The sequence below is a fragment of the Bombus impatiens genome, unplaced genomic scaffold, assembly GCF_000188095.3.
Source record: "Bombus impatiens unplaced genomic scaffold, BIMP_2.2 scf_0317, whole genome shotgun sequence".
In the NCBI taxonomy this organism is placed as follows: domain Eukaryota; kingdom Metazoa; phylum Arthropoda; class Insecta; order Hymenoptera; family Apidae; genus Bombus; species Bombus impatiens.
Window position 1 is genome coordinate 1,955,912 of NT_176736.1, and position 25,198 is coordinate 1,981,109.

The 25,198-nt window shown below is 33.3% G+C and overlaps 6 protein-coding genes and 1 long non-coding RNA gene across 24 annotated transcripts in view; 3 read left to right on the plus strand and 4 right to left on the minus strand.

Moving 5' to 3' along the window:
- LOC100749525 (regulating synaptic membrane exocytosis protein 2) overlaps positions 1-1,796 on the minus strand; it is a 70,492-nt gene extending 68,696 nt beyond the window's left edge. For 5 of the 15 annotated variants that reach the window (XM_033320429.1, XM_033320424.1, XM_033320423.1 and 2 more), the window contains exon 1: positions 1-1,795. In XM_033320429.1, the coding sequence (XP_033176320.1) occupies positions 1-231 (231 nt within the window). In that variant the 5' untranslated portion in view covers positions 232-1,795. The other 10 variants (XR_004461610.1, XR_004461608.1, XM_033320433.1 and 7 more) reach the window with 5 other exon arrangements.
- Positions 1,797-1,952: 156 nt separating this feature from the next.
- LOC117151586 lies at positions 1,953-3,649 on the plus strand. Its single transcript, XR_004461611.1, has 2 exons — positions 1,953-2,976; positions 3,100-3,649. It is a non-coding gene; the product is annotated as an uncharacterized LOC117151586 (long non-coding RNA).
- Positions 3,650-4,052: 403 nt separating this feature from the next.
- On the minus strand, positions 4,053-8,627 carry LOC105680701 (exostosin-3). Its single transcript, XM_012385057.3, has 10 exons — positions 8,175-8,627; positions 7,792-8,028; positions 7,157-7,697; positions 6,234-7,075; positions 5,954-6,169; positions 5,674-5,884; positions 5,354-5,610; positions 4,870-5,274; positions 4,694-4,798; positions 4,053-4,574 (listed from the first exon to the last, which is right to left on the minus strand). The coding sequence occupies exons 2-10, from the start codon at positions 7,969-7,971 to the stop codon at positions 4,470-4,472; spliced, it is 2,862 nt and encodes a 953-aa protein (XP_012240480.1). The 5' UTR covers positions 7,972-8,028; positions 8,175-8,627; the 3' UTR covers positions 4,053-4,469.
- Positions 8,628-8,786: 159 nt separating this feature from the next.
- On the plus strand, positions 8,787-12,155 carry LOC100749881 (DCN1-like protein 1). The gene is made up of 5 exons (XM_003489023.4): positions 8,787-8,939; positions 9,465-9,678; positions 9,781-9,949; positions 10,065-10,278; positions 10,400-12,155. Exons 1-5 carry the CDS (start codon positions 8,937-8,939, stop codon positions 10,562-10,564), a joined length of 765 nt encoding a protein of 254 aa, XP_003489071.1. The 5' UTR covers positions 8,787-8,936; the 3' UTR covers positions 10,565-12,155.
- A 92-nt stretch (positions 12,156-12,247) lies between these two features.
- Positions 12,248-14,015, minus strand: LOC105680702. Its single transcript, XM_012385059.3, has 5 exons — positions 13,316-14,015; positions 13,002-13,240; positions 12,730-12,891; positions 12,605-12,673; positions 12,248-12,491 (listed from the first exon to the last, which is right to left on the minus strand). The coding sequence occupies exons 1-5, from the start codon at positions 13,440-13,442 to the stop codon at positions 12,318-12,320; spliced, it is 771 nt and encodes a 256-aa protein (XP_012240482.1). The 5' UTR covers positions 13,443-14,015; the 3' UTR covers positions 12,248-12,317.
- A 217-nt stretch (positions 14,016-14,232) lies between these two features.
- On the minus strand, positions 14,233-22,066 carry LOC100749640 (tripeptidyl-peptidase 2). Of its 4 annotated transcripts, none has more exons than XM_012385044.2 (20): positions 21,679-21,840; positions 20,979-21,107; positions 20,732-20,899; positions 20,103-20,263; positions 19,847-20,010; positions 19,441-19,773; positions 19,086-19,355; positions 18,691-19,002; positions 18,454-18,610; positions 18,192-18,379; positions 17,957-18,111; positions 17,637-17,854; positions 17,319-17,553; positions 17,010-17,260; positions 16,634-16,645; positions 15,910-16,160; positions 15,786-15,797; positions 14,956-15,413; positions 14,644-14,859; positions 14,233-14,575 (listed from the first exon to the last, which is right to left on the minus strand). In XM_012385044.2, the coding sequence occupies exons 1-19, from the start codon at positions 21,838-21,840 to the stop codon at positions 14,650-14,652; spliced, it is 3,846 nt and encodes a 1,281-aa protein (XP_012240467.1). In that variant the 3' UTR covers positions 14,233-14,575; positions 14,644-14,649. The 4 variants fall into 4 exon arrangements, with proteins under 4 accessions (XP_012240467.1, XP_012240468.1, XP_024223029.1 ...); XM_012385045.3 differs by lacking the exon at positions 14,233-14,575 and adding an exon at positions 21,958-22,066 and having other exon boundaries at positions 14,650-14,859; positions 21,679-21,876; XM_024367261.1 differs by lacking the exons at positions 14,233-14,575; positions 16,634-16,645 and having other exon boundaries at positions 14,650-14,859.
- LOC100749761 (UDP-glucuronic acid decarboxylase 1) lies at positions 21,958-24,958 on the plus strand. Its single transcript, XM_003489022.3, has 5 exons — positions 21,958-22,359; positions 22,465-23,052; positions 23,133-23,246; positions 23,330-23,650; positions 23,739-24,958. Exons 1-5 carry the CDS (start codon positions 22,299-22,301, stop codon positions 24,005-24,007), a joined length of 1,353 nt encoding a protein of 450 aa, XP_003489070.1. The 5' UTR covers positions 21,958-22,298; the 3' UTR covers positions 24,008-24,958.
- The last annotated feature ends 240 nt before the right edge of the window (positions 24,959-25,198 follow it).

A 25,198-nucleotide genomic window follows, 5' to 3' on the forward strand; every position in this document is an offset into this window, starting at 1 on the left:
GTTCGCCCGACGTTCGACTGGACAAGTGGAAGCCACTCGACACCGGACTGTCTTGTTCGTACGCGTCTTATCGTCCGCCTCGAGGCTGGCTCTCATGCGAGCGTCATCGAGACTCGTCGAGGCATCGACGCGACGCTGGATAGATCCGTGATCCTCGTCTCCGTCGGCGTCCTCGTCGTCGTTATCTCTCGTCGTACGATTACCAACGACCGCATCTGTATGACAAATCATGTTTCACAGGCTGTGTGGAGGTTCTCGCATTCTCTCTTCCGTCCCCGATCCTAGTTCTCCGCTCGAAGCCAGCATGGAACGATACGAGGGCTGTCCCCCAGGTGTTCCTCGAAAGCGACCTTCGACGAGCTTCCTCCTCGCGTCCTCGATATGGCGGCTGCGAGGTTAGAATGTGCGCACTGCTCTCCCCCGCTCTCTTTGCTTCTCTCTAAAGTGCTCCGATTCTTTTCTTTATCTTAATCTACTCTTCTTCCTCGTGTATCTCTGTCTATACGACTATCGTATCTTGTACTCTATGATTCACGGTTCGCAGATTTGTTTACCCTGTTCCCTCTGTTTTGATGGTCGAACACCTCGCGAGGTATCGAGGTTTCAAGCGAACGAGCGGCCCAGTTCACGAGTACATCGATTGAAAACGAAAACGGGTCACGGGTGCCGTTGGTGCACTCGTTTCTGCCGTACACACGAAGCCCAGGTTCTTGAACTTTGCAGGGGAATACGCGATCCTATACACGGCGGGCGCAGGTGGAGCGCTTCTGCCACCGGTTAAACGAGACCAGTCCGCGTTTCAGCACTAGCCAAGTGTCGCGTTGACGGCCGCGCGACCAATCGGATACGATACGATAATAATGGCTACGTGGTCGTGTTTCTGACCTCTGTCAAACGTTTTCGGAATTTCATCGATTTCGAACGGAAACGGGTCACTGGGTATAATATCTACTGGCTCTCGGGATTTTTCTTCTTCAGCCTCGAATCGTGCACAGAAAAACACTCTTCCATGTATGTATTTTCTCGTCTTCTTCAACTATAAAACAACGTAACGTCGTGTTGTATCACAGCAAAATTAATCGTAAAATTCTTCAAAAACATCGAGGTGCGATCAACAAAATTTCACAAGTTGAAAGCAGACGAATCCTTGGAAAATGAATCGACACAAGAAACGCGTTAATGCGAGCGGTAGAATACACGCGTAGCCTCGATCATACGAGGAAATCCGTGCCACGTATGCCTCGCTTCCAGACGATATTCAACGCTACAAGTATTCTTCTCAGTGTTTGCGATTCACGTGGCGGCCGAGACGACGATGGCGCTCTTCGACGTCTCTGCAGCGACCGCGACACCCACACAATCAATCGCCCTAGACCGGATTGTTCCACACCCACGAGAGCCGTTTTCTCAGCTGACCGGCTGTTCACGACGTTTTCAAGTCGCGTTCGTGCGATTAGCAGCTCGCGGTGTCAGCTGTTCGCTCGTTTACGAACCCCCGCGTTATAATTTATTTCCACGGAAATATGGATTCTCGTACTATCTTCCCTCGTCGATGTAAAACGACCACTTACGGTGTTATCGCGGGTGACTCCGTGCTTGGCTCTGAGTTTTCCGTTGCTCGCACTGATTACACACGCGAGTAGACGATGGTAACGGCGTCCAGTCGAATCGTTGACGGCGAACAGCTAAGCGAACGATATTCTCTCATTTCTGTGTTTCAACGTTTCCTTTCTCGCTAACGCTCGATGCTAGAACAACACACGAATGAGCTTATTCCACACCCCTAGCGCGCTTATGTCCGCCAACGCTCCGCGATTGGTACTACTCTCGCTGACGGCTCGGTCTCTCCTTCTCTCTCTTTCTCCACCTCCTCCTTCGCCCTCTCTGTCTCCCTTTCACCCCTTCTCCCACCGATCGCCTACATCTTTCTCCCTCTACCCACGCTATCTGCTTCTATCTCGTTCGCCCCTTTCCCTCGTCCCTCTCCGCAACGAGCTGAAACGAGAAAACCGGTCTCCGCGAAAGGGGCTAATTTCCGACCGCGAATCGACTTCCTGTTAGAATTCTGGCATCGAAATCGCGCGAACCACCGACGACGAACCAACGGCCCTCGGCTCCACTCGCTATCGTTCATGGAAGAAACAAAAGAAACGGGAGAACCGAGTCGAAAACCACCGAGACCTTTCACCGCGGAGGACACCCTCCTACGGCTCGTACTTGTGTACGACCGCAGTTGCGCGAACTACTCACACACCCCCTCTCCTACGTGTTTGTCCATTCGGGACCACCACCCGACCTGCACGAATTCCGCTCTCTTCCCGTGCATGTGCCAGGCCCAAGGTGGGGAGGCAGATACGCGTCCTGAAAGGACGTCTGTCGCTCGCGGCCACTTCCACTCTCCTGATTTTACAGGAACGTGCGCCAGCTTCCGGGTCCTATTTGTAGGCGTACGACGATTCTTTGAGTTTAGGTTTCATCGAGTTGATCGCTGAGAAACGATCCATTCATGCGGTCTTAATAAATAATGGGATGCGGTGTATGTTCGAACCAATAAGGATCACAGGTCGCACTTACGTCATGGAAAACCTGGTATTGATCGCACCCTAGGCCAATGGGGTTCACCGCCGCAACGGTGTTACTCTTACTGTTCTGGCGGTGAATTCGAATGCGTCACCGCCAACACTCTAAGCCGGGAAAGTATGAATTTTCTCGTCGAACATTGATGTCGCGAAATCGCACATCATTGGCGATAATTATCTTGAAAGTTGTTGAATGATGGTCTTGTGCAATGTACATTGTATGTAGATGTGTTTCAGAGTCTAATGCGATGAATTTCCCAATTAATCGATAATAATAAAATCGTAATTTACGAATAAAATCATAAGTAGAATGAGAAATTTGTTGCTGCGCTTGGACGACGAACGTCTGACATAGACGGTATTAATACTACTGGCGCGCGGCTGACTAGCGATGACAGTATGTACTGTCTTAAGCACTAGTGCCTTACATTACCTTATTTTAACATAAATTTCGATAGAAAGTAGGATAAAAAAATATCTAAAGATTTTATGCAAATGAAAAAAAATGTTGTTTCGACAGATCACATCTTAAATGTCGATCAATCAAGAGCAATATTAAAATCAGCTGCCAACAGCCATCAACCTAAAGTAGTAGACTCTGCTGATCTGCTTTTATGGTATGCAATACACGCATGATTAATGATGTATGGAGGGTAGCCAAAGATACTGAATCGTATCTTTCTTTCGCGAGAATCAAATAAAAAGTAATATTATACGGATCGTAAATCAGGTTCCAATGTACAATCATAAATAATATATATTTTTATTTTCTTGCACGTGCATCTGAACTCAATTCAGGTCAAATTTTACAATCAATCGTGTAAGATTAGACAAAATCATTTTTACATATATCATGTTTCATAATGATTGCAATGCGTTACATAAAATTGAATAATGTGCGGTACACGTACTTATAAATAATTTGTTAAGAGTATTATGTGAAATTAATAGATCAAGAGAAGCTAATTTAAATTCTTACAAATTTGGCACATTTAGGTGGAAAATAACATATAACAATTGAAGCATTATCAAAGAGCAATGTAAGAATAAATGGCAAGCGAAATTAGAAAGAAAAGATAATTATACGTTGATATAAATATTTTTTATCGATTTTCTAATAGAAGGAGCACTTTTTCTCAATTTTGTATGGAATACATTTTCGTATTCATTCACTAGCGCACACTGCCATAACAGTAATATTTAATTATTTCCATTTAGTTATAGTTATTTACATTATCTCGATAAGCATAATTCCTAGATAGCGTAGTTTACACTGTCGTTATGTACAAATGAGATTATTGTGCAAATTGTACATAACAATAATCACTGAAGAGTAACGATCGTATTCATATTAGTTGTACTCTCAAATAAATTAAAAGTGATGTATTCCAATTCGGTCGTATAGAACTTTTAACATATACATATGTGTATTGTATACATCTTCAATATCATTTTTTATATTTTTCGTCCTGCTTCGTGCATCGTAAAACTAAACTCGGTTTTGTAAATAAATTTATTACGCTCCGCCGTAAATCGTTATCATTGGTGTGATATAAGTTATGTGTACGAGGACATAAAAAGATTACGCACTATGTCCTATATTCACTATAATATATGTATGCAGTCAACAATGTTTCATCATTAAATTTTTTCGAACGTGCATTTCACTCAATCAACGTGTACATCGATAAAAAAAGGTATAATAAAAAAGTGACGACAATAAAAAATCCTACGATGTTTGTCCTATGTATTTATATACTTTATAGGAAATTCAGTCAAAATTTTATCAAAATCATGTAAATTCTATCAAGTGATATTTACTAAATGTATATAATTATATATATACATATATATATATATATAATTCTATTATTTTTACTTTTTTCTCTTTTATATAAATTTAAAACATTTTTGTTTATCATGTGGAATTCTCGTTTTAAATAATATCGAATCAGCTCGATATTGAGTGTTTAAGAGAGGCATGTATCCAAAGACCTGAAATTATTAGAATTTCGATTTTTACAATACACCCACTGCAACTACATTTCATTTTTGGAAATGACATGTGGAAAAAACAATAAAAATATTGATAAAAAATAGTAAAACACACTTACCTGAGAGAAGAAATTGATGCATTTGTGCCTTTCTTGAAAATGAGTATCATCTTCAGAAAGAGAAACTGGACATCCAGGACATCTAAAAGTCCAACGCGATGTAACCTGAACAAAGAAAGAGAAATTTGGTTAAGCGTTACAAGCATATTAAATATTTCACGCGTATTGGCATTCACCTTAACAGGTGGTTTTCTTGTGAGATGAGATATCAGAAAGTTCATAGCAATATCTTCACAGTTCATATATTCATCAACCTTGTCGCGTATTGCTTGCGGTAACCAGTGTGTATAAAGATATGTATAGTGTTTATGAATGAATGCGGCACCAGTTAAAACCATTGATAATTCGCAGGAATAATTAGAATTATAGTTCCACGCATTGTGATAATTCTGGTCCCATGCATGGAAACGACCGGGAAATCCAACCACACGATCTCGGTGCTCTCTCCACACCCTGAATCCAAACATAATTTCATCGTGTCGTAAATGAGCGTCATCGTCTACTGAAAGAACAGCTTCAGTTTCAATAGCATCAAATGGAAGAAACCTATTGTTCAAACTATTCCGTGGAGCCTTGATTACCTACATAAAAAGAAATCACTACTTTTGCTTATAATTCACTAACTGAATATACTCACTTAATTTTTAGAAAAAAGCTTACATGAATTGGAACTCCAATATCAGGCCATTTTAGGTCTTCCATGGGTGGTTTTGGACTATTCCACACTATTAGCACTTTATTTAAATATGGCAAACCATACAACCGAGCCAAAGAATTTATAAGCACTTGCTCTCGTTCATATGTCAACATAACAATTGTAAATTGTTCTCTTGGATAATTTCCACCTAAAGCTTCGCTAAATTCTTTACCTGCACCTCCAGCACCTTTGCCAATTGGTCTGAATCCCATTTCAGAACCTACAGTTTATAATGTACCGAATGAAATCATTGTTATTGGATGGAGAATATAAATTTATTTACCAAGAAATTTTGCATCACTAGGAAGAACGGTATCAAAAGGTAATTGTGGGTACAAATAAAACGGATCCACCCAATCGTTCCAGATTTCATGCCCTTGCAGCAGCATTGTGGTATAATTCCTTTTAAAAGCAGGAGATGGATAAGGTGGCTCTAAAGGACCCAGACTTTCTTCTGCTTCCGGCTCAGCAATAATAGTATCAGATTTTAAAGGCTGAAGAAAAAATAAAATTATTACGTGTAACACAAAAGAAGCTGCATAACTGTATGTTATAACGTTTACCACAAAGCTTTCATTAAAGACACTTGGACTGGCAGTCTGAGGTGCTGGCAGGGGTGGTATGCCGAGTCGGTCCCTAATTACAGCTATAATAGTATCTACAGCACCTTGAGCAGTACTTAAATAACGTTCCCATATTAATCTGCCTTGTCTACGCATACTTAAAAGATCAGTGTCGAGAACGGCACGTAATAGAAAATGCATTTCTGTTACCCTAGCCTAAAATTTAAAACATGTCCAATAATAAAAAATAATATCAAGATAAGGACATTGTAGTTTTTACCTTTGGCAAGAAGATAGCAGCTCGGCGCCAGCTAATAACTTCACTGTAACTTAATAAAATTTGATCGCCACCTAAAAAAACTGGAATAGATCCCGATCGCAATGCTTCATATAATCTAGCCTGCATAGATGAAGTAGTTACAAACGAGGCATTGCTAGGAGCTAAAATTAAAGTAAATGTTGATTCTTTCAGTATAGCTTTCCTCGAGGAATCGGTTCCACACAGAGACCAATCAAGTATTTCTATTAAATTTTTCTCCTCAGAGGCTGGTATACATTCAAACTGAATGAAAAATTTATCCAATGTTAATCCTATACTCATATCTTTAAGATGTTGAATAATAAAAGCATCTAAATTATTTTCATCGACTGTTAGCCTTTCCATATCTACATCTGCATCATCAATTTGATGTGTCATGGTAGCCGTTCTTGGAGATCTCATCTCTCCTTGAAAGGATAATAAATATTTTCTTCTTGCTGGCAACATTTGTGCACATTCTTGCCACACGTCGCCACCCGGAGGTCCCAAAATTGGAGGAACAACTAAATCAAAACCTTCGCGAAATTGATTTCTAAAGAATGTGGATTGGACTATTATGGCTCTCCCTGTATCTACTCCACTAAAAATATCTCCAGATTCTACAGACAGATCTCTACGTGCTAGGTTTAACAAAATATGATTTCTGCCATCTCCGCCCCAATAAGGGAGTGCATGTAATTTTCTTACATCTATAGGTTTACGAAATTTTTTATCTACATTTTGTTGAGTAGAGAGAGCTTCTCCTATAAGAACTATGTATATACAAGCTTCGGCTGCATTTGTAGTAAGATGCGGATTGTATCCTGTAAAATAAAGGTATTAATTAATTTTTATAAAAAAAAGCGTTTATATATAATTATAAAAGATTATTTATCCATATATACCTAAGGTTTGTTTTATGGTAGTTTTCAAAAATCCATCAACATCCCATCCAGAATTTACTACAGAATACTGATCAGGATCATACAAGTATACTGGAAAACCACTAGTCAATGCACATCGACTGTGGTCAAAACAATTATACATTCTACACAAATGTGGAATTGTGCTAGGTAATACTACAGGAATAGAATTCATTAAAATACGTTTGGGTGGAGCCAATTCTGGTGTATTTCTTTCCACTGCTTCTCTTTGAGCTACTTGTGCTTGTTCAACACTGATTTTTAATCTATCGAGATCTGTTTGCTGGTGTAATAATTCCTGTTTTAATTCATCAATTCTTTGAGTTAAGCTACTAACTTCGATCTGAAGTCTTTGTCTCTTTGCACTCAAATCCCTAAGCTCATTATTTACAGAAACTTTAATACGTAGCATCTCCTCTATTCTCATCTTCAACTGAGAAGCTTTCATAGGAGTAAAATCTTCAAAAGCTTCCAGTGTGGAAAATGTACGATAAATGTCTTTATCTGGAGAGTCAGATTCCACCTAAAAATAAAAAATTTTTAATTTTGAATTTATCATTCATACATATAACATTTTTATCTAAATATATATATACATATAGGATAAAAAACAGTACCTTTGATAAATAATAGTGAGTAAATAATGGTACAATGAATAAAACAGCGGATGTTAACATTATAATTCTAGATAATTTGATATGTGTTATCCAATGACAAATTTCTCTGCCACTTCCATTTTGATGGTACAATGGAAGTATTTCAAATATACTTCCTCCCATCGTGTTATAGATTATCATTCATGTTTATTTAAATTTCAAATCAATAAACTTATTTTGTGATTGTTTGACAAATTCCTGCCAACACAATGAGAAGACATTGTTATAATAAGCAACATTATTTTCTTTATTTCACACAAAATATTAACGATATATTATTATATATCTTTTTATAGCAAGGATGATATAAGTAGCAAAATTATGATGCTCATGAATATACTTACCAAGAACATGATAATTGTGGAATTTTGATTGACATTATTCACTAATAACCTAACAACAAAGTATTTTCCGCTCACATTTTTTGAAAACACAACCAATTATCATTAGAAACAAATCATTAATGTTATTATAAACTAATTTGACGAATATATTTTACTTTATGTACATTCTTATTTAAAAAATTGTTCAACCATATAAAATACGCATAGAGAATTGACAAAATCACAAGATTTCCCATCAAAGGTTCACAATGAGCCAATAATAATTCATTCTAAAACAGTATCAATAAAAATACTGCTGTGTCTTCATTAATGTTTATTCATTCGGTTTTTGACGTACGGCCTTGTAACTTAGTGTATAGTATAGGCATTCATTTGCGTGGGCCAATATTTACGATAGCGTTTTGTTGTTATTTCACAAAGACTTTCATCCGTCGTGATTTCTACAAAACGCAGAAAAAAGAAAGATTTTCACCGATGCCACCGGACGTAAAACCGAATCACGTGACGTTTTCGATGAATTTTTTAATCTGATCGTATCGAAAAATACAATGTTTAATAAATTGAATGTATGCAAATCTTTTAAATAACCCGCGACATTGTTCTCGAAGTTACTTTCCTCTGGTAACGTCTGGTGGCATTGCTTTATAATCTTGTTGGTGTATTTGCATTTCTCAGGGCCTTCACAGAACATGCGCATGTTCATGTCAAGTGTAGTGCAAAGGAAATAATATTTTGGCTTTCGGGGGCCTAAAATTAACTAAAATGGTGAGCACTTAGTAGATTTATGGATTATGTTAATCCAACGATCCTCGTGACTTAATTTTACTAAAAAAGCTACAGTTTCCCTTATATGTCCAAGACAGTGTATTAAAAATGTTAAAGTAACCTATCATGAGTCAACGTTACTGTTCCCTTTTGCATTAAATACAAATCAATTTCGTGACATACCTTCTGATTAACGACATTGCAAAATAATACATGATCTTTTTAGTCTAATAAATTACATTGTCACGAAGGTATTATCACATTTCTTAGAATCAACAAGGTGCTACTCAAAGTAGTAACAATAGCTATTGTAAATGCAACAAAATCTTTGTTTATACGTTCTCGTCCATGTTGATTTCATTGTTATAAATTAAAAAATTGTGAAACATTATAATGCATACATACATGGTCATGAGCAGATTTTTTATTTAACGTGATATTCAATGTTGTATAGTAGGAGAACTTATAATTTTTTTATATTAATCTTTGGAATATATAATAATGTAATTCTAATCTTTGTTGCAGCATAAGTTAAAGTTCTCACAAAGAGATAAAGTGAAGAAATTCATAACTTTTACACACACTGGAGAACAAACTGCAATATATTGTTTAGCACAAAATGATTGGAAGCTAGACTTGGCAAGTGATAATTATTTCCAAAATCCTGAGGCATATTGTAAAGAACCAAAAAATACAGTAGATAAAAAGAAACTAGAAATATTATTTAGTCGATATCAAGGTAATTCTATGAATAATGCTTGACACATAATAGCTATGTACACATAAGATTAAAAATATGCCTGTAACGTTTGCGTAATGTTTAATTTGATAATTGAAATAGATCCAAATGAACCTGACAAGATTACAGCAGATGGAATAATGAAATTTTTGGATGATTTGGATTTAAGCCCTGAAAGCAAATTAGTATTAATCATTGCATGGAAATTCAGAGCAGAAACACAATGTGAATTTACTAAAGATGAATTTATGAATGGAATGACAGATTTAGGGTAAAGCAAATTTTTTAATGTTCTTTTTTCTAAAAGAATTGAATCCTTAATGTATTTTAATAGTGTTTATATTAAAGTTATATTATTATTAACGTATATTAAACTTATTGTTTAGAGTGGACAGTATAGATAAATTAAAAGCCTGCTTAAGTAGTTTAGAAAATGAATTAAGGGATCCTCAAAAATTTAAAGACTTTTATCAGTTTACGTTTAATTATGCAAAAAACCCAGGACAGAAAGGTTTGGATCTCGATATGGCAATTGCTTATTGGAACATTGTATTAGATGATAAATTTAAGTTCCTCCCTTTATGGTGTCAATTTTTACAGGTATGATATCTAATGTATATGTACATATGAACTATAATATAAATATTGGTTAAGCCTAAGAAGGAAGCTTACATATTGTCTAGCTAAATTATGATACAAAATACTTCACGCAATTTTTTAGGAACACCATAAGAGATCAATTCCAAAAGATACATGGAATTTATTATTAGACTTTGCACTCATGATCAACCCAGATATGAGTAATTACGATGAAGAGGGAGCCTGGCCTGTACTGATAGATGATTTTGTAGAATGGGCACAACCCCGTATTCGTCAGTCCCTCTAACATCTTTTTGTTACGTCTTTAACTTCATATAAAAAAAAGCTTTATTTATTCAATTATAAAATCTTATATTCTTCAAGTGATACTTGATCATATTTTTCTGATAGAGCATCATTTTACTTTGTGTACAGAATATATAGCAAAGGAGTATTACAATTGCTAGGATCAATTTAGTGTATAATAACTCTGTAATATGTAAACAAAATTATATAAGAGAAGAAACTATTGCTTATAAGCAATAAGTTAATTTCATATAAAATTACAGGTTTTATATCGTTTAATCTCAAATTATGTAACTATTAAAATTATACATAAGAGTTGCATTATTATATACCTATCTGTACAAAGTAATATGATGTGATCAGTTTGTTCGAAAAAACAATAACAGTAAAAAAATGTTGCTCAATTACCGAAGGTATTTGCAAACATCGGAAGAAATCGCTGACTGTGTTCCTTTGCACGAATTTGGCTTCGAAAAGGAAAAATCATAAAAATTATTCGTTTATACCTTTTTGTAGATAGTAATTTCTAGAAATTACGTTGTTAAAAATTGTTATTAAATAAATTTTACGACACTCTACAGAACACTTGTAATATACATACAAACAAAAGAAAACACAGAGAGAAATCTGTATTTTAAATGTATTGCTATTTCGGCACTGGTATACTTATCTTTTTTACAATCACCGATTTAAATGGTGACAGAAAAAGATTTGTTTTTGTTTTATTAGCGAAGAGTAATATTTATATTGTAATTCTGAGGTATAATAGATGTTAGGGAAAATAAATTAAGAATTTTTTACAAGTTTAAATTATGGGTTTCATTTATAATTAGTGCAGATAAAATATATTTTTTTATAATGTCATAAAAATCGTGATTATAAATATTTATTGATTCCAAGGCATGTTTGAATCGAGTACACATCAAATGATTAAAAATAATGAACAACTGATAAAAGCAGATTTAATCTTCATAACAGACTTTTTGCTTGTACTACGAAATGTTGAAGTTATAAATAACATTTTCAGTTTTGTATTTTCTCCCTACTTCACAATGCAATATGTGATTAATGCTTTTGTAGTTTAGTAAAGTACATCAATTTACTACTAATCATTTTAATTTATATATAATACAAAGAGATTAAAGAAATATAGTGTAAAAAAATATATATCTCTGCAACTTTATGGTTAACAGTTAAGGAACCAGAACATTATATCAGTTTAGATATATTGACATTGAAAGGTGCAAAGTAGAGAATTAGCAATATAAAAAATACGTCGTCCAGAAATTTTGGATTATATTTTATAAAAATGTTAAAATAGGTAAAATGAAAACAGTTCGTAACATATGCATTCAATATAAAAAGGAGAGTCCAGTAAAATATTGTCAGAAATATGTTTGCGCAATGCAGAAAAAATTCACGAAAAATGTATATTACATTTTATTTAAGTAATATTAAAGAAAATACGATTTTCAGACTTAAGCTACTTTATTTTTTTAATAGTTTATGCATTGCGTAAACACTAAAAAATTGTAATAGTTTTAGGAAGAAATTGTACATAATGTAAATAAATCCGTCAGTCTTAATCTAAATAATATGTCTAATTAAACAAAAAGTTCCATGATTATTTCATATATACACACATCATAATGAAGTTACATATATAAATTTTACTTTTTTTAAAATATATTTGTATGTATATGTATAACTTTAAAAAGTTTACATATTGACATTTGAAAAGTAAGGATTATGTGTTATTGTTTTTTGCAATGATTGCCACAGTTACATACAGGATCACAGCCACAGCATGGTGAATTGGATGGATATAAAAAGGCTAGCTCATATTGGTTTGCTTTTGTATTGTAACATTTATTTAATATATCCTTCGTGTACCAATTGCATAAATGTTCCAAATTCTCTATATATGTCTACATTATTTTTTTTACTGTTAATATGACATGCATTACTATCACTTAAAAATATAAAATATTGCAGTATTTATCAAATATTGATTTTGCTATATATAGTTACAGATCCTTACCTGTGCAATAACTAATCCCCGATTTGGATTTGTAATTGTACTATGACTATGAGAGTCAAAAAAAGTTACCTACAGATGAAAGTTTTATGTAGAAACATTTTTACAGATTTTGCTAATTTGCTTACCATATAAGTCTTTTCCTGAAATATAAACAGTACTGTTCGTCCACAAGTAATAAGAAGCATAAATAAATTCTTAGACTTTGGTGCTAAGTACCATTTGTGTAAGAAATTACTTATATGTTGATATAAACCTCTTTGAATTTTTTCATGAAATACTTGAAATGTCTATAATAATTAATATTGTTTTATATCCTATCTTGTCGAGTAAACAAATTCTACATAAATTACAAAATCATTGCAAAATAGAGATAATAAAATGTAAATTTAATTTGTACCCATTCTCTCAATAGACTTAAACTTTTGCCCCCAAGTCTCAGTGCCTCTTCTGTACTGAGATAAGGATGAGAAACTAAACCTTTTTTAACAATCCATGCGTGAATAGTATTACCCTCTATCATAGCTTCAGCTATAATAGCAATAAGTTTAGGAGATTTTTCCGCATCGTATATTATTAATCCTGTTTGAGATATTCGTTGAGCAACAAGGAGGCAAATAAGAGTACATGCTTCGCTAACTAGAATTGTGTTAAAAATTATATATTGTACTCGGAACGGTGCAGATAAAATAAAAGAGAAGATATCTTTTTTACTTGTTTGTCCTGGTGGGAATCGACTTTGTGAAAATTCCTGATTGTACCAAAGTACTTTCACGTTATTTTCGAAATAGTTTTTCGCATACGAAGACAAATAAGAGTTGAGCGACAGCGATAAGGACATAACTCTTTATAAAAATTTCGGTTGACGTGTCATTTATTACTTGTAAATTTTTACGTGTGAAAGCATTTTTTCTTATCTTGACTTAGTATATTTTTACAAAAAATTTAATGTTCCAACTATTAAGAGCCATGAAGCTGGTTGAACGGTGAATTTGTTTTTATATTTACGTAAATCGAATAGAAATATATGTATGCAACTTCGTACTAATGGAGCAGAATTGAAGCTTTAATGTAAGTTTTTCTTGAAAATAAGACATTCTATTTTCTTTTAAAAGGCTAGTATTAGTGCATTTATTATTTTTATCTTGGCCTTTAATAGTACAGCTCTAGCGCAATCAATATTAAGCAATTATTCTCCAATTATTGAATTTAAAACAGCAAGAAAACGGAAAAGTATGAATTACCTTTTACATTTCATATTCACTATAAAATTCAAATAGAGCTTTAATTATTTTTTGTTTTTCTCATTATACACACCAGCGCACTTAACGCTTATTGTATAAAGTGAAGAAACATTTGCTATATGTAACACCATGACAGCAAAACCTGAATATATTATATATGAATCTCACAGTCACATAAGTAAATGTATACAGTTTTAAATAACAGAATCCAGTACGATAACGCTACTACTATACTGTGGATATAAAGAAAATACCTGTATGTATACATATGTATATATATAATATATATATTTATTTACATTTAATATATTGTAAAAATGGAAAAACCTAAATAATTTTAAATGATATACATTATGTTAATTGAAATGAATGTTCTCAAACAACACATTATTGTTTAAAAACTTTAATTTCTAAATTGATAACAGTTTCCATGATATTCTGGCGCTTCTTTCTCTTTTAATGCAATAAACGCCATAAAAATGCACTATTAAAACAGCGGTACTTTTAGTAATATAATTTCTTATGTTTAATTTCTTACGTTTAAAAATTAATATATTTTTCTAAAATCATTTTTTCGTACTTTTTTAAAAGTATGAACACAAGTATATATTTATAAGTGTATAATACACTTGAATGACTCAACAGAAATAGTTCTGGCATAGAGATGCATTGGAAACTGTTCGCCATGATTAGTTTCCATTATCAGAATATCAAATTGATTCCTCTGTACCTACAAAAGATACCTGTGCACTTCATTATACTTTACAACTAATTTAGAATTAAATGAGTATCAATTACCATTGATCAAAACGATCTGTACGAAGGAGGATAGCGCGACGGTATACTTGTCTTAATGTGACGTGACAAATGTTCCCATCCTAAGATATTTGCAAGTTCTATACATTTCTCATCAACTTCTTTTAATGGGTTGTCTTCGTAATAACGCAACAATAATTTCAAATAACGACCATAATGATTATTAATGTGAGCATGCCACAGTGAGAGAGTAATGACCTGCAAGTAAAGAAGTATTTTGTTTTTACATATAGCTTCTTTAAACAAGTAATAATAATTGTTAAATAACAGTAACCATATTTCAAAATTTCTTGCCTTAATGTCAGTTGGTTCAGCGAATTTTTGTACTTCTTGCCAGTGATGTGTTACACTCTCTAATAAATGTTCATATGACTGACGATCTCCCTCTCCTTTTTTTGCACTATGTACGTACAATCGCGCTAATGCACATCCTTTCTTTACTAATGCTTTTATCAAGCTAAGTTTCTGTTTCTCCATAGTGGTTCTAATTTTTGCTGCATCATCACGTTGATCGCTTTTTAAACCATAATAGGCTAAGAGCTTATCTTGATCAATATTTGTAATCACGGCATCTGCGACAGTTATTATTTGATTTGCTAGAGAAACAGATTCTTCTGAAATGTCATCGTGTGGTACATGACGTCGAGCTTCAGGTGAGTCCAAAGAAATCAGCATGGCAGTGTGAACGGGCAGATGGTCAGAAAAAAGATTCTTTAATTCTCCATAGAGTAGATTTGCATATTCTCCAGGTTCTATTAGTAATAATACCAAATTAATTATATTTTCAAATAATAATATAAAAATGTGGACATATGCTTGCATTAAAAACAATAGGACAGGTTTTGTATAAACTTGTTTGAAATGAATTATTCTAATGTACATATACGTTTATGTTTGTGTTGAAATTATGTTGTTAAGTGATATATATTATTACTAATAATTTCTTTTGAACATCACAAAAGAAAAGACAAATTATAGTAAATTATTTGTTATGCATATTACATAGTCGTGCAATGGAATAAAACAAATAGCTATAAGAAAATTCGATAATCATCTAAACGGAACTGAACGGGGTTTCAAATCAAATTTTGGAGTAACGTTTTATTGCACTCTAATGAACTTACTCGTAGAAGGCGCTATTTGTTGAATTGAAACCGGAAAGAAAAACAAGATATTTATATGATGCTAAACCTTACACAATATGTAATTATATATAATCAATATTAGATGAGTGAAAAATCTGATTACCCAGCTTTGTAAGCCAACTGCATTTGAAATCCCTGAGTGCTTCATTGTATTCATCCCACTTAGTAGTTTTTTCTTTGTTTGATGAATGATAGGGACTACTGCTACTACTGCTGCTACTAGATTTTTTATTTGGTTCAGATAAAATATATTTAAACGTATGGAAATCCACCTTCCTTCCATTATCATCTTTACAGAAGGTCAGTGTACCCTGTAAGTAACTAACATTTCCTAAGGCAGCACCTCTGGAAACTCTTTAAAATGAAATAGAAATTTCGTTTTCTTTCGAACAGATTAATATTGCCTAAGAATCTCGCTACAACAAAATGTTATAAACGAAATCAAACGTGAAGGTAACAAATTAAGATAAAAAGGAAGTGTATAGCATTTTTATGTTTAAAAAAGCATACATAAAGCATTATTCCTAAAATATTATGTGTATACAAAGCAAAACCACTATGTAAAATTTATTAAAAAATCTTCTAGTATGCACAGATACACATATTGATCTAAATATTCAGATCTAAAATGTAAGCAATAAATAAAATGTTTTTTAAATAATAAAGCATGTAAATTCACGAAACTAAATAAAAATATTGATGCAATGAAGTAATGCATAAAATAGAAGTATATCTATTAAAGAAAAATCTGCTTTAATTAATGTTATTTTTAATTAGAAGCATGTAAATGTTTAAAAATGTTTACAGAAAGAATGCTATAGACTTACTTGTTTTCAGCGCTGCAGTGCGGAACGAAAAAAAAAAAGAAAACTTTCTTAGTAATACTTTAGAAACAGTTGATTAATAAAAAGAAATATAAAACAATTTTTCACAAATTATCTGATCTAACATTTTTTGAACGTACACATCTTGCATATATACTACATCTTACATTCATGCACCAATTTTTATTTGCATAAGGAAATAATATATGTACTGCTACATGCAAAATGAATGTAAAATAATAATCTTAGGAAGGTATATAAGCTATGCGTGAATGAACTTTAAAATAATTATACACTTTCTTTAACATCATAGTAAATAATAATCCTTGTCATATATAGTATTAAAAAAAAAATATTATGCTTCAAATAAAATACTTACTTGTTTTCATTCGATAAAGGAGCAATATACAAAGGAAGAATGTGGCCAGGTGGGACTGAAGCTGCTATCATTTTCTTGCCACCGATAATGGCTTGTGACTGACTGGCATATACATCTAGACTAATTGGATTACTTAGTGTGTGACTTAAAAGGAACGGCATTTCCGTTAATCTATCAAGTAAATCTTTCTTTTCATGACGTACATGTATTTTCAAAGTATAATCGCCTTTCTCTAATTTTTGATTAGCATACTGTAATAAAAAATAGCATTATTTCCTCATTGTTTCATATTAATATACTCGTTCTTACTTTGGATGGGTACGCATCTCCACAACAAATAAGTTGTTTATTAGTATCATAAATCATCCACATCTGACTATCATATTCACTTTCATATAATAAATCGCTAAGCAGCGCGGCATTTGGAGTTACTTCAGTCGCCTTTGCACAGTGGAACGTATATGTTAATTGCAATTCATAAATTTGTCGTGAAGGAGGAATAATATCTCGGTCTCGTAAAGGAGCGATCTTTGCGTCAGTGGGTCTGTAATGTTAGGATAGAAAGTAGAACTCCATTGATTCATTTTCATTGATATACATCGTGTGCAACACTGTTAGTTTACGTACTTCAATATTTGTACGGATGATTTAAGGCAAATACTGGGCACTACTTCTTCGTTTCTAAGAGAACTTCGCACTTCTAAGCGATTTATTCCATCTCCAGATTGCATTGTAAGATTCCCATTTATGATATGAACACCATGAAATTCAATGAAGTAATCCACTAACATGTCACCTATGTTTGCCCAATATTTCGCGATGACCACTTCTAAGATCAATCCTCCCTATGAATAAAATATGTTTCTTATTTGATAATACTTACACCTAAATTCTTATTTGATAATACTAAACGTTTTGTTAAAATGTATAAAGAGAATTAATAATACCTGAACAGCAAATGGATGAACAATTTCTGATTGAGAAGTAACAGTGAACAACTTATTAACTTCAAGAGTTTTACAGGATAAACGTGGTTTCAGTTGAACGCTATGAATCACAAATCTTCCAGTTTTATCTTTTTCTGTGCTCTTCAATCTAACCACTGAATTGAATTATATTAAAACATTCATTTTATGTGTTCAATATTGTACATATGAAATAAATATTGCTGAAAATGCATACCCGCCCATGTTGCATCTTCAGGAACGAGAATAAAATGTCGACGAATTGTATTCGGTTTAAATAAGACATTTGTATATGCTAAGTCTGGAAGGACCGCAGTTTTTGGCAGTGTTTGTGGCTGCACTACAGTTATTGGTATTTGGAACACTGGTCCTTTTGCAACGTCTGTTACATCATACGCTCGTACACTATAAATGACAATTAGTACTGATATTACACATTATTAATATAAAAAAAAATATGTTAGTCCTAACGTATTTACCTAGTTGTATGAACACCTTCGGGTAAATTAAATCCATCAATTTTAATAGCAAATGCGCGAACCATATTCATTAAATCAAGATGTGTTGGAAAATGTACCCAAGGTGCATCGCATACCAAAGTTAATTTCAAATTGAAAGCAATTTTAACTGCAGGATCTATAAAGTATCCAAGTATTATAATAAATCACATCCAACTAAGAGATATAGTATTACAATAACATATGTAAAAATCATACCAGTATTTTCGCTATTAAGGAATACAGGTTCAACATTAATAGCATAATCTTTTGATCGATCAATAACACCGCTTCTCATGTGGATTCCTTTGGCGTTATTTGGACCACAGTTAATGGTAAATCTTATATCCCTTTCAGGTACGTTATTGTAAGTAAGAAGATTATCGAATGCACGTTCGACTTGTAATAGCCCTGACCCTTGTGCAAAAGGGTCTAGGTTTTGTATATATAGAGCTGTATTTTCAAGTGCTCTTTTTATGCTATATGGAGACAGAGGATAACCTTTGGCAAGAAGTCCTGACATAAGTAGTGCTGTAATACAAGTACCATATTAAAATATACTTCTTTTCATTACAGTAACATAAACTTTATATTTTAGAAATGTTGATATATACCAATAGCTCCAGTAACATGAGGAGCAGCCATGCTTGTGCCATTCATGAGTTGACTTTTTCTTAATGTAAAATTGGGAACACTAGTTATAGCTCCTCCTGGAGCACATACGGTAATTCCGGCTCCACCATCGATCATTGGACCTCGAGATGACCACGTGTATGACATGCCCGGCATTTTTTCTCTTAAAGAATATTCAGCTACCATCATATCAGGAGAAACATAGGCACCAACACTAATCACACTGTTAGTACTAATATCTGGTGGTGTTCCTATATGATTTTAAAATGGATGGGATGTACTAGATGTTAATGTTCGAATATATATTTAATATATTCGAATGTTCTTTCAACTAACCAATAGTACACAAAGCTGGTCCACGATTACCAGCAGATGCTACCCATGTTACACCAAATTTATCGATAACTTCATTCATTAATTCTCCTATTCTCCCAGTGTTAGACCAATGAGGATGTTCTCCATAACTCATATTAATTACATGTATTTTCTCTTTGTGTTTCATTACATGTATCATTGCACGTATTATTGCAGTTCCTGTTTCCATTGTACCGATGCGGCCATCTCCGACACCTAATGAAATAATTTGAGCACCAGGAGCTACACCATTTGATTCAGGATTATCGGGAAAATACGCTGCTGCAATTGAAGCTACGTGCGTTCCGTGACTTGCTGCAATATAACGAGATTAATTGTAGTTACGAAAACGAAATAAAATAACGAATCGAATCTCATTAATACCTACAGCATAAACCAGCGATTTCTAACGTATTTCCATCGTCGTGAACATTAATACTAATATTCAATTGATCTTCTGGTATAAGGGGTGCATATTCCCTTGTCAAAGTGTATTCGCCTAGAAAGACACCAGCTTCTAAGTTACCTTCCTCAGAAGTGTCAATGCATGCTCTATAACAGAATATAAACAATTAAGTCAAATAGCAATGTTTATAAAGGAAATGTTTTAATTGAAATCTTAAATATCCTGCATATATCTTTACCTCCAAACTTCACCATCATGAAAAACAATACAGTCATAAGTAGGTCCTACATCAGAGTATTTTTTCTCCAGGTTATTTAATATTTCAACTCTAGCTTCAAGTTCTTCTTTTTCTAGCCTTTCTTTTAAACTGTTTACTTGTGGATTCTTTGCTTCAAATTCCTATGTACAATAGTTGAGTAACGTAAAAATCAAGTTGTTTCTTATTTATTGGAAAATTACATATCCATAAAATATTTGCTTATATCTTAATTAAAATCATTTTCTTGTTGCGAAGCACACTATTAAAAAATATAAAAGAACGTTACATGGTATTATGCAACGAATCAATGCCTTTACAATAGATCGAACTGCCAATTATAAATATAGCATTAGATACAGATCACTGTGACACATTGTGAAACTGGCCTCATTTGATTGCATGGTTCAACATATCCACAACAACCCTATCTTTGGATCACATGGTCTAAAAGCCTATTTACATTTTTATTCTTAAATATTTGATGCTTTTAATTAATCTGAGATTAATTTAAAGATATCAAATTTTAATAAATAAATAAAATTGAAATGAAAGTTTCTTATTTCTGTGTCTATCATATGCAATCAAAATGCAATTATTAATTTATTTACTTGTAATTGCCTAGATGCTTCTGCAAGTGCAGATTTTTGACATGTGTCCCATGATCGCTTTTTTCTTTCTAATAATACTCTTTCTCTTAATTTTCCTGGGTATAGTGAATACAAATTTTTTACTCCTATGTGATACTGTCCAGAAGGATTTTTCCAGTTGGATGGAACCTGAGAGAAAAATAATTTTCTTTTACTGTTATGTGTATCTAGTGAGCACTATTAATTTCAGACATTATTTGAAATGTACCTTTAATTTACGACCAGTTATCCCTATTATATATCCATCAGGTGCTTGTACAATTTTGCTGGTATCCACATCTCCAGCTCCACTGCAGTCATATCTTTCAATAATTTTTGGCTTCCCATCTGAAGTTTCCTATATTAAATGTATTTGTTATAAAATAGAGCATTTTATTTAAATTTAATTTTACTTCTTTGTTCAAGAAAATTCTGTTGTATTATCATTTCACAAATATCATACAAGAAAGGCTGATTCAAATTTATAAATTTTAATAGCAAGGAGGAATGACTAATGTATTTCATTTTAGTATTTAATCACCTATAATCCCATGGTAAACAATGTTCACGTTAATTGTTAATTTACAACAAAATTGACACAAAATAGCAAACAATGATTATATTACAATGTAACAAAAATCTTCGAGATTGAAGTAATTACAAAATAAAGATAAAGGAAAAGATGAATAAATTTAAATTATTAATTTCACATAAAATTATTCAAAGACTTCCACTTTGTATACAAAGAAAACACAAAGAAATTTATAAGAAACAAAAGGAATTCAGCAAGCCAAGACTTTTGACAATATATATTACTGTCAGAAATAAAATTATGATATTTGGTCATAATTTAAAAATGAAAGAAAAGTGGAAGAAAAAGCAGAGACTTGAACAATCGCGAGGCGTGTCTATATAAAAGCTTCACTTACCTGCATACCAGGAGCTCCAGGATCAATCCCTGAATCGAAAATTGCAATGATGACTCCTCTTCCATCATATTCAGGATATTTTGCAAGAAATTGAGTGACACCAGTTTCTTTTTTAGGTAAAAGACCCCAAACAGGAAAATTACAATCAATGACCTCTGCCATATTTCAAATGCCACTGCCACTGCAACTCCAGAAAAACTACTTGAGATGTTTCCTTTGTACTGCCACAGCCTTATATATCAATCAAAAAACAGCATCTGCGCCTGCGTGAGTACTCACAGAAAATGTTGAGGTTAAGTTATCGGCCCACGATACATCAGATCAAACATGGATCAAACAGACAATAAGAAACAAAATTTGTGAAACGTTTGCGTTATGGTGTTCAGAGAGCAGCACCAACATTACGTCAATAATTAAATAAAATAGCGCTTCAAGTATCGCAAATTTAGCGATGAAAGGTAATGATGTAAGAGGTTATGTCTTTTAATTATAGAAACCTGAAAATGACATATTTGTGGCGATTGAACATCTTATCTACTAGATATTATCATGACTTTAGTCTGTGACAAGTTGATAGGGAAGTAATGTAAATATCTCCATGACATGTGCAATGTTGAAGTATGGTTGTCACTCCGCGAAAGATGAAACAGGTTGCCTTCTTCGTGATTTGTATAATATTAGGTAAATGTTATTGCTGCTTTCTAGCAAGCATTTAATGTTTCTTTACAGCTGTGAGCACTTGCCCTTGAATGATAAAATCAATGTCATATACTTATCTTCTTGCAGTGTTAGGATTTTACAGAACATTAGTTAATCCAGAAGATGAACAATCTTTCGCCCGACTTCATCCAAGAGATCGCAAATCTCGTCTAGAAGATGTAAATGAGATTGAAAATGTCAATGAAAAAATTCAAGAGTCTGAAGAAAATGTACGTTACACTGATATCAAAGATATTGAAGAAGCAAAAATACGAATTCGTGAATTAGAGGGCAAACTGCAACATCTTGAAGCTAAAATTGAGAACAAAGTATCAAAGGACTTTCCAACAGTCAAATTTCTTAACTATAAGAATCGAAAGAGGATATTGGTGACAGGTGGAGCTGGCTTTGTAGGATCACATTTGGTCGACCGTTTAATGCTTGCTGGCCATGAAGTAATAGTTGTAGATAATTTTTTTACTGGCAGGAAACGTAATGTTGAACATTGGGTTGGCCACGAAAATTTTGAGCTTGTTCACCATGACATTGTTAGACCTCTCTATTTAGAAGTTGATGAAATATATCACCTTGCTAGCCCAGCTAGTCCACCACATTATATGCTTAATCCAGTTAAAACGATAAAAACAAATACATTAGGTACAATAAATATCTTAGGTATGTAAACACTGTGTCAACTTAGAGCATTGAGAATCTCACTTAAGTAGTCAGTAAACATAATTATCCAATCATATCAGGTCTTGCAAAAAGGGTAGGAGCAAGAGTTTTAATTGCTAGCACATCTGAAGTTTATGGAGATCCTAATGAACATCCTCAATCAGAAACTTATTGGGGACACGTGAATCCTATAGGTATATATGAAAATAATTGCAACTGTATTTGTTTAATAAAATGTAAGATAGTAAAATAAAAATTAAATATATGATTTTCATAGGTCCAAGAGCTTGTTACGACGAAGGAAAACGCGTAGCAGAAACATTAAGCTATGCATATATGAGACAAGAAGGCATCTCCGTGCGTGTTGCCCGAATTTTTAATACATTTGGGCCGAGGATGCACATGAATGATGGTCGAGTAGTTTCGAACTTTATTCTACAAGCGTTACAGAATGACTCGATTACGATATACGGTAGCGGAAAACAGACGCGATCTTTTCAATATGTATCCGACTTAGTCGATGGATTAGTTGCCCTAATGGCGTCTAATTACACTCAACCAATAAACATTGGAAATCCTGTCGAGCATACAATAGAAGGTAAATATGGTATTGTCAAATACTTTTAGAAAAATTGATCGAATATTTTATAGAAAATATACAGCGAGTAAATTGTAATTGATTACAGAATTTGCCCTTATAATAAAGGATCTGGTTGGTACTAATAGTAAGATAGTCGAACTTGCCGCGGTCGAAGATGATCCACAACGAAGGAGACCCGATATTACTAGAGCTAAGAAGTATTTGAATTGGGAACCAAAGGTTCCTTTAGCCGAAGGACTTAAAAAGACGATAATGTATTTCGCTAAAGAATTACAGAGGACGAAGCACTCTCAAAAAACTAGTATAAAACAATCTTCCTACAAAAACGATCACGATATAGTGGAGCAACTTTAGAAAACAAAATATCAATACGATTAATTTTTCCACTTCTAAAAAAGTGGTTTTGGAAAGTGCCATTATGCTATGGACCACTACGTGCCAAAAAATTCCCCGTCCAAATTGAATTCTTTATAATTTAGAATATCAACGAGTACGTATTCTTAATTTAAAATGGAAGAAAAGAATCGTTCGTCTTTATGCAATCGATATTTATTTTAACTCTGTTAAGATATTTATCTATTTACAATGTTCCATACAGAATTTTATTTATTAATCGTATATAATAGTATTCAATAGTATTCAGTTCAAATACTGAATGCTTTTAAAGCATACTACTTTATTCGTGATAGAACGAAGCGATCAATTTATCGTATAATTTCAAAATTCTTTATCCAATGATTGTTTGTGTGGTGGTGGTGCTAGGGGAAATTACCAATATCCTTTTTCCCTGTGTGAAATATTAGGCTAAATTGACAATTTTAAATGATATTACTCTAAATTTACTTAATATTTCTATATAATCGATTTCCCTTCAGCTGTACATGTCTCTTTATCATCAAATTTTCGTGATGTATAATAATGATATTAATCAATGTGCGCTTGTAATTAGTTAACAAATTTTTCTGTCACAAAACTTTTTACCATAGAATCAAAATGTGTTTATAAGGTTTCTCGAATGTTTTTTAAGCCACAGCGCTTGAACGTTTGTAATATACTAGTAGTCGTATCGTGTGATACATACACGATGTAAATGTACTGTAATATTGTACTGTAATATTTCGTGAGTATGTAAACAGGAAAGTAATTTTATACTACGAAATAATGTATTGTACACGAGTTTAAGTGAGTAAAACACTTTTTGTAAAGACAACCTTGTTTCGTCTGGACGACTCACGTGTTTAATTCATACACGAGTAACGATCCCACGGTGTAGAAGGAAATATAAAATTCATGCTTGCATCATAACATGCGTCTAACTATGTATCAAACGATCATGATCACTTCGTGCGACCATAATCTACGTCCATCTCATTTTGTAAGAAGAATTTTCAACGATCGCGTCGCGGGTATACACATTGTTGCATAACGAGTCGGGTGATTCTTCTTGTCCGGTTGTGCTCCAACTAGATAATATTATAATTCCGATAAGCGTGACCACTTGCTGAAAACGCATTCCACGGCGAGATTGAAGAATCGCCTGCGTCA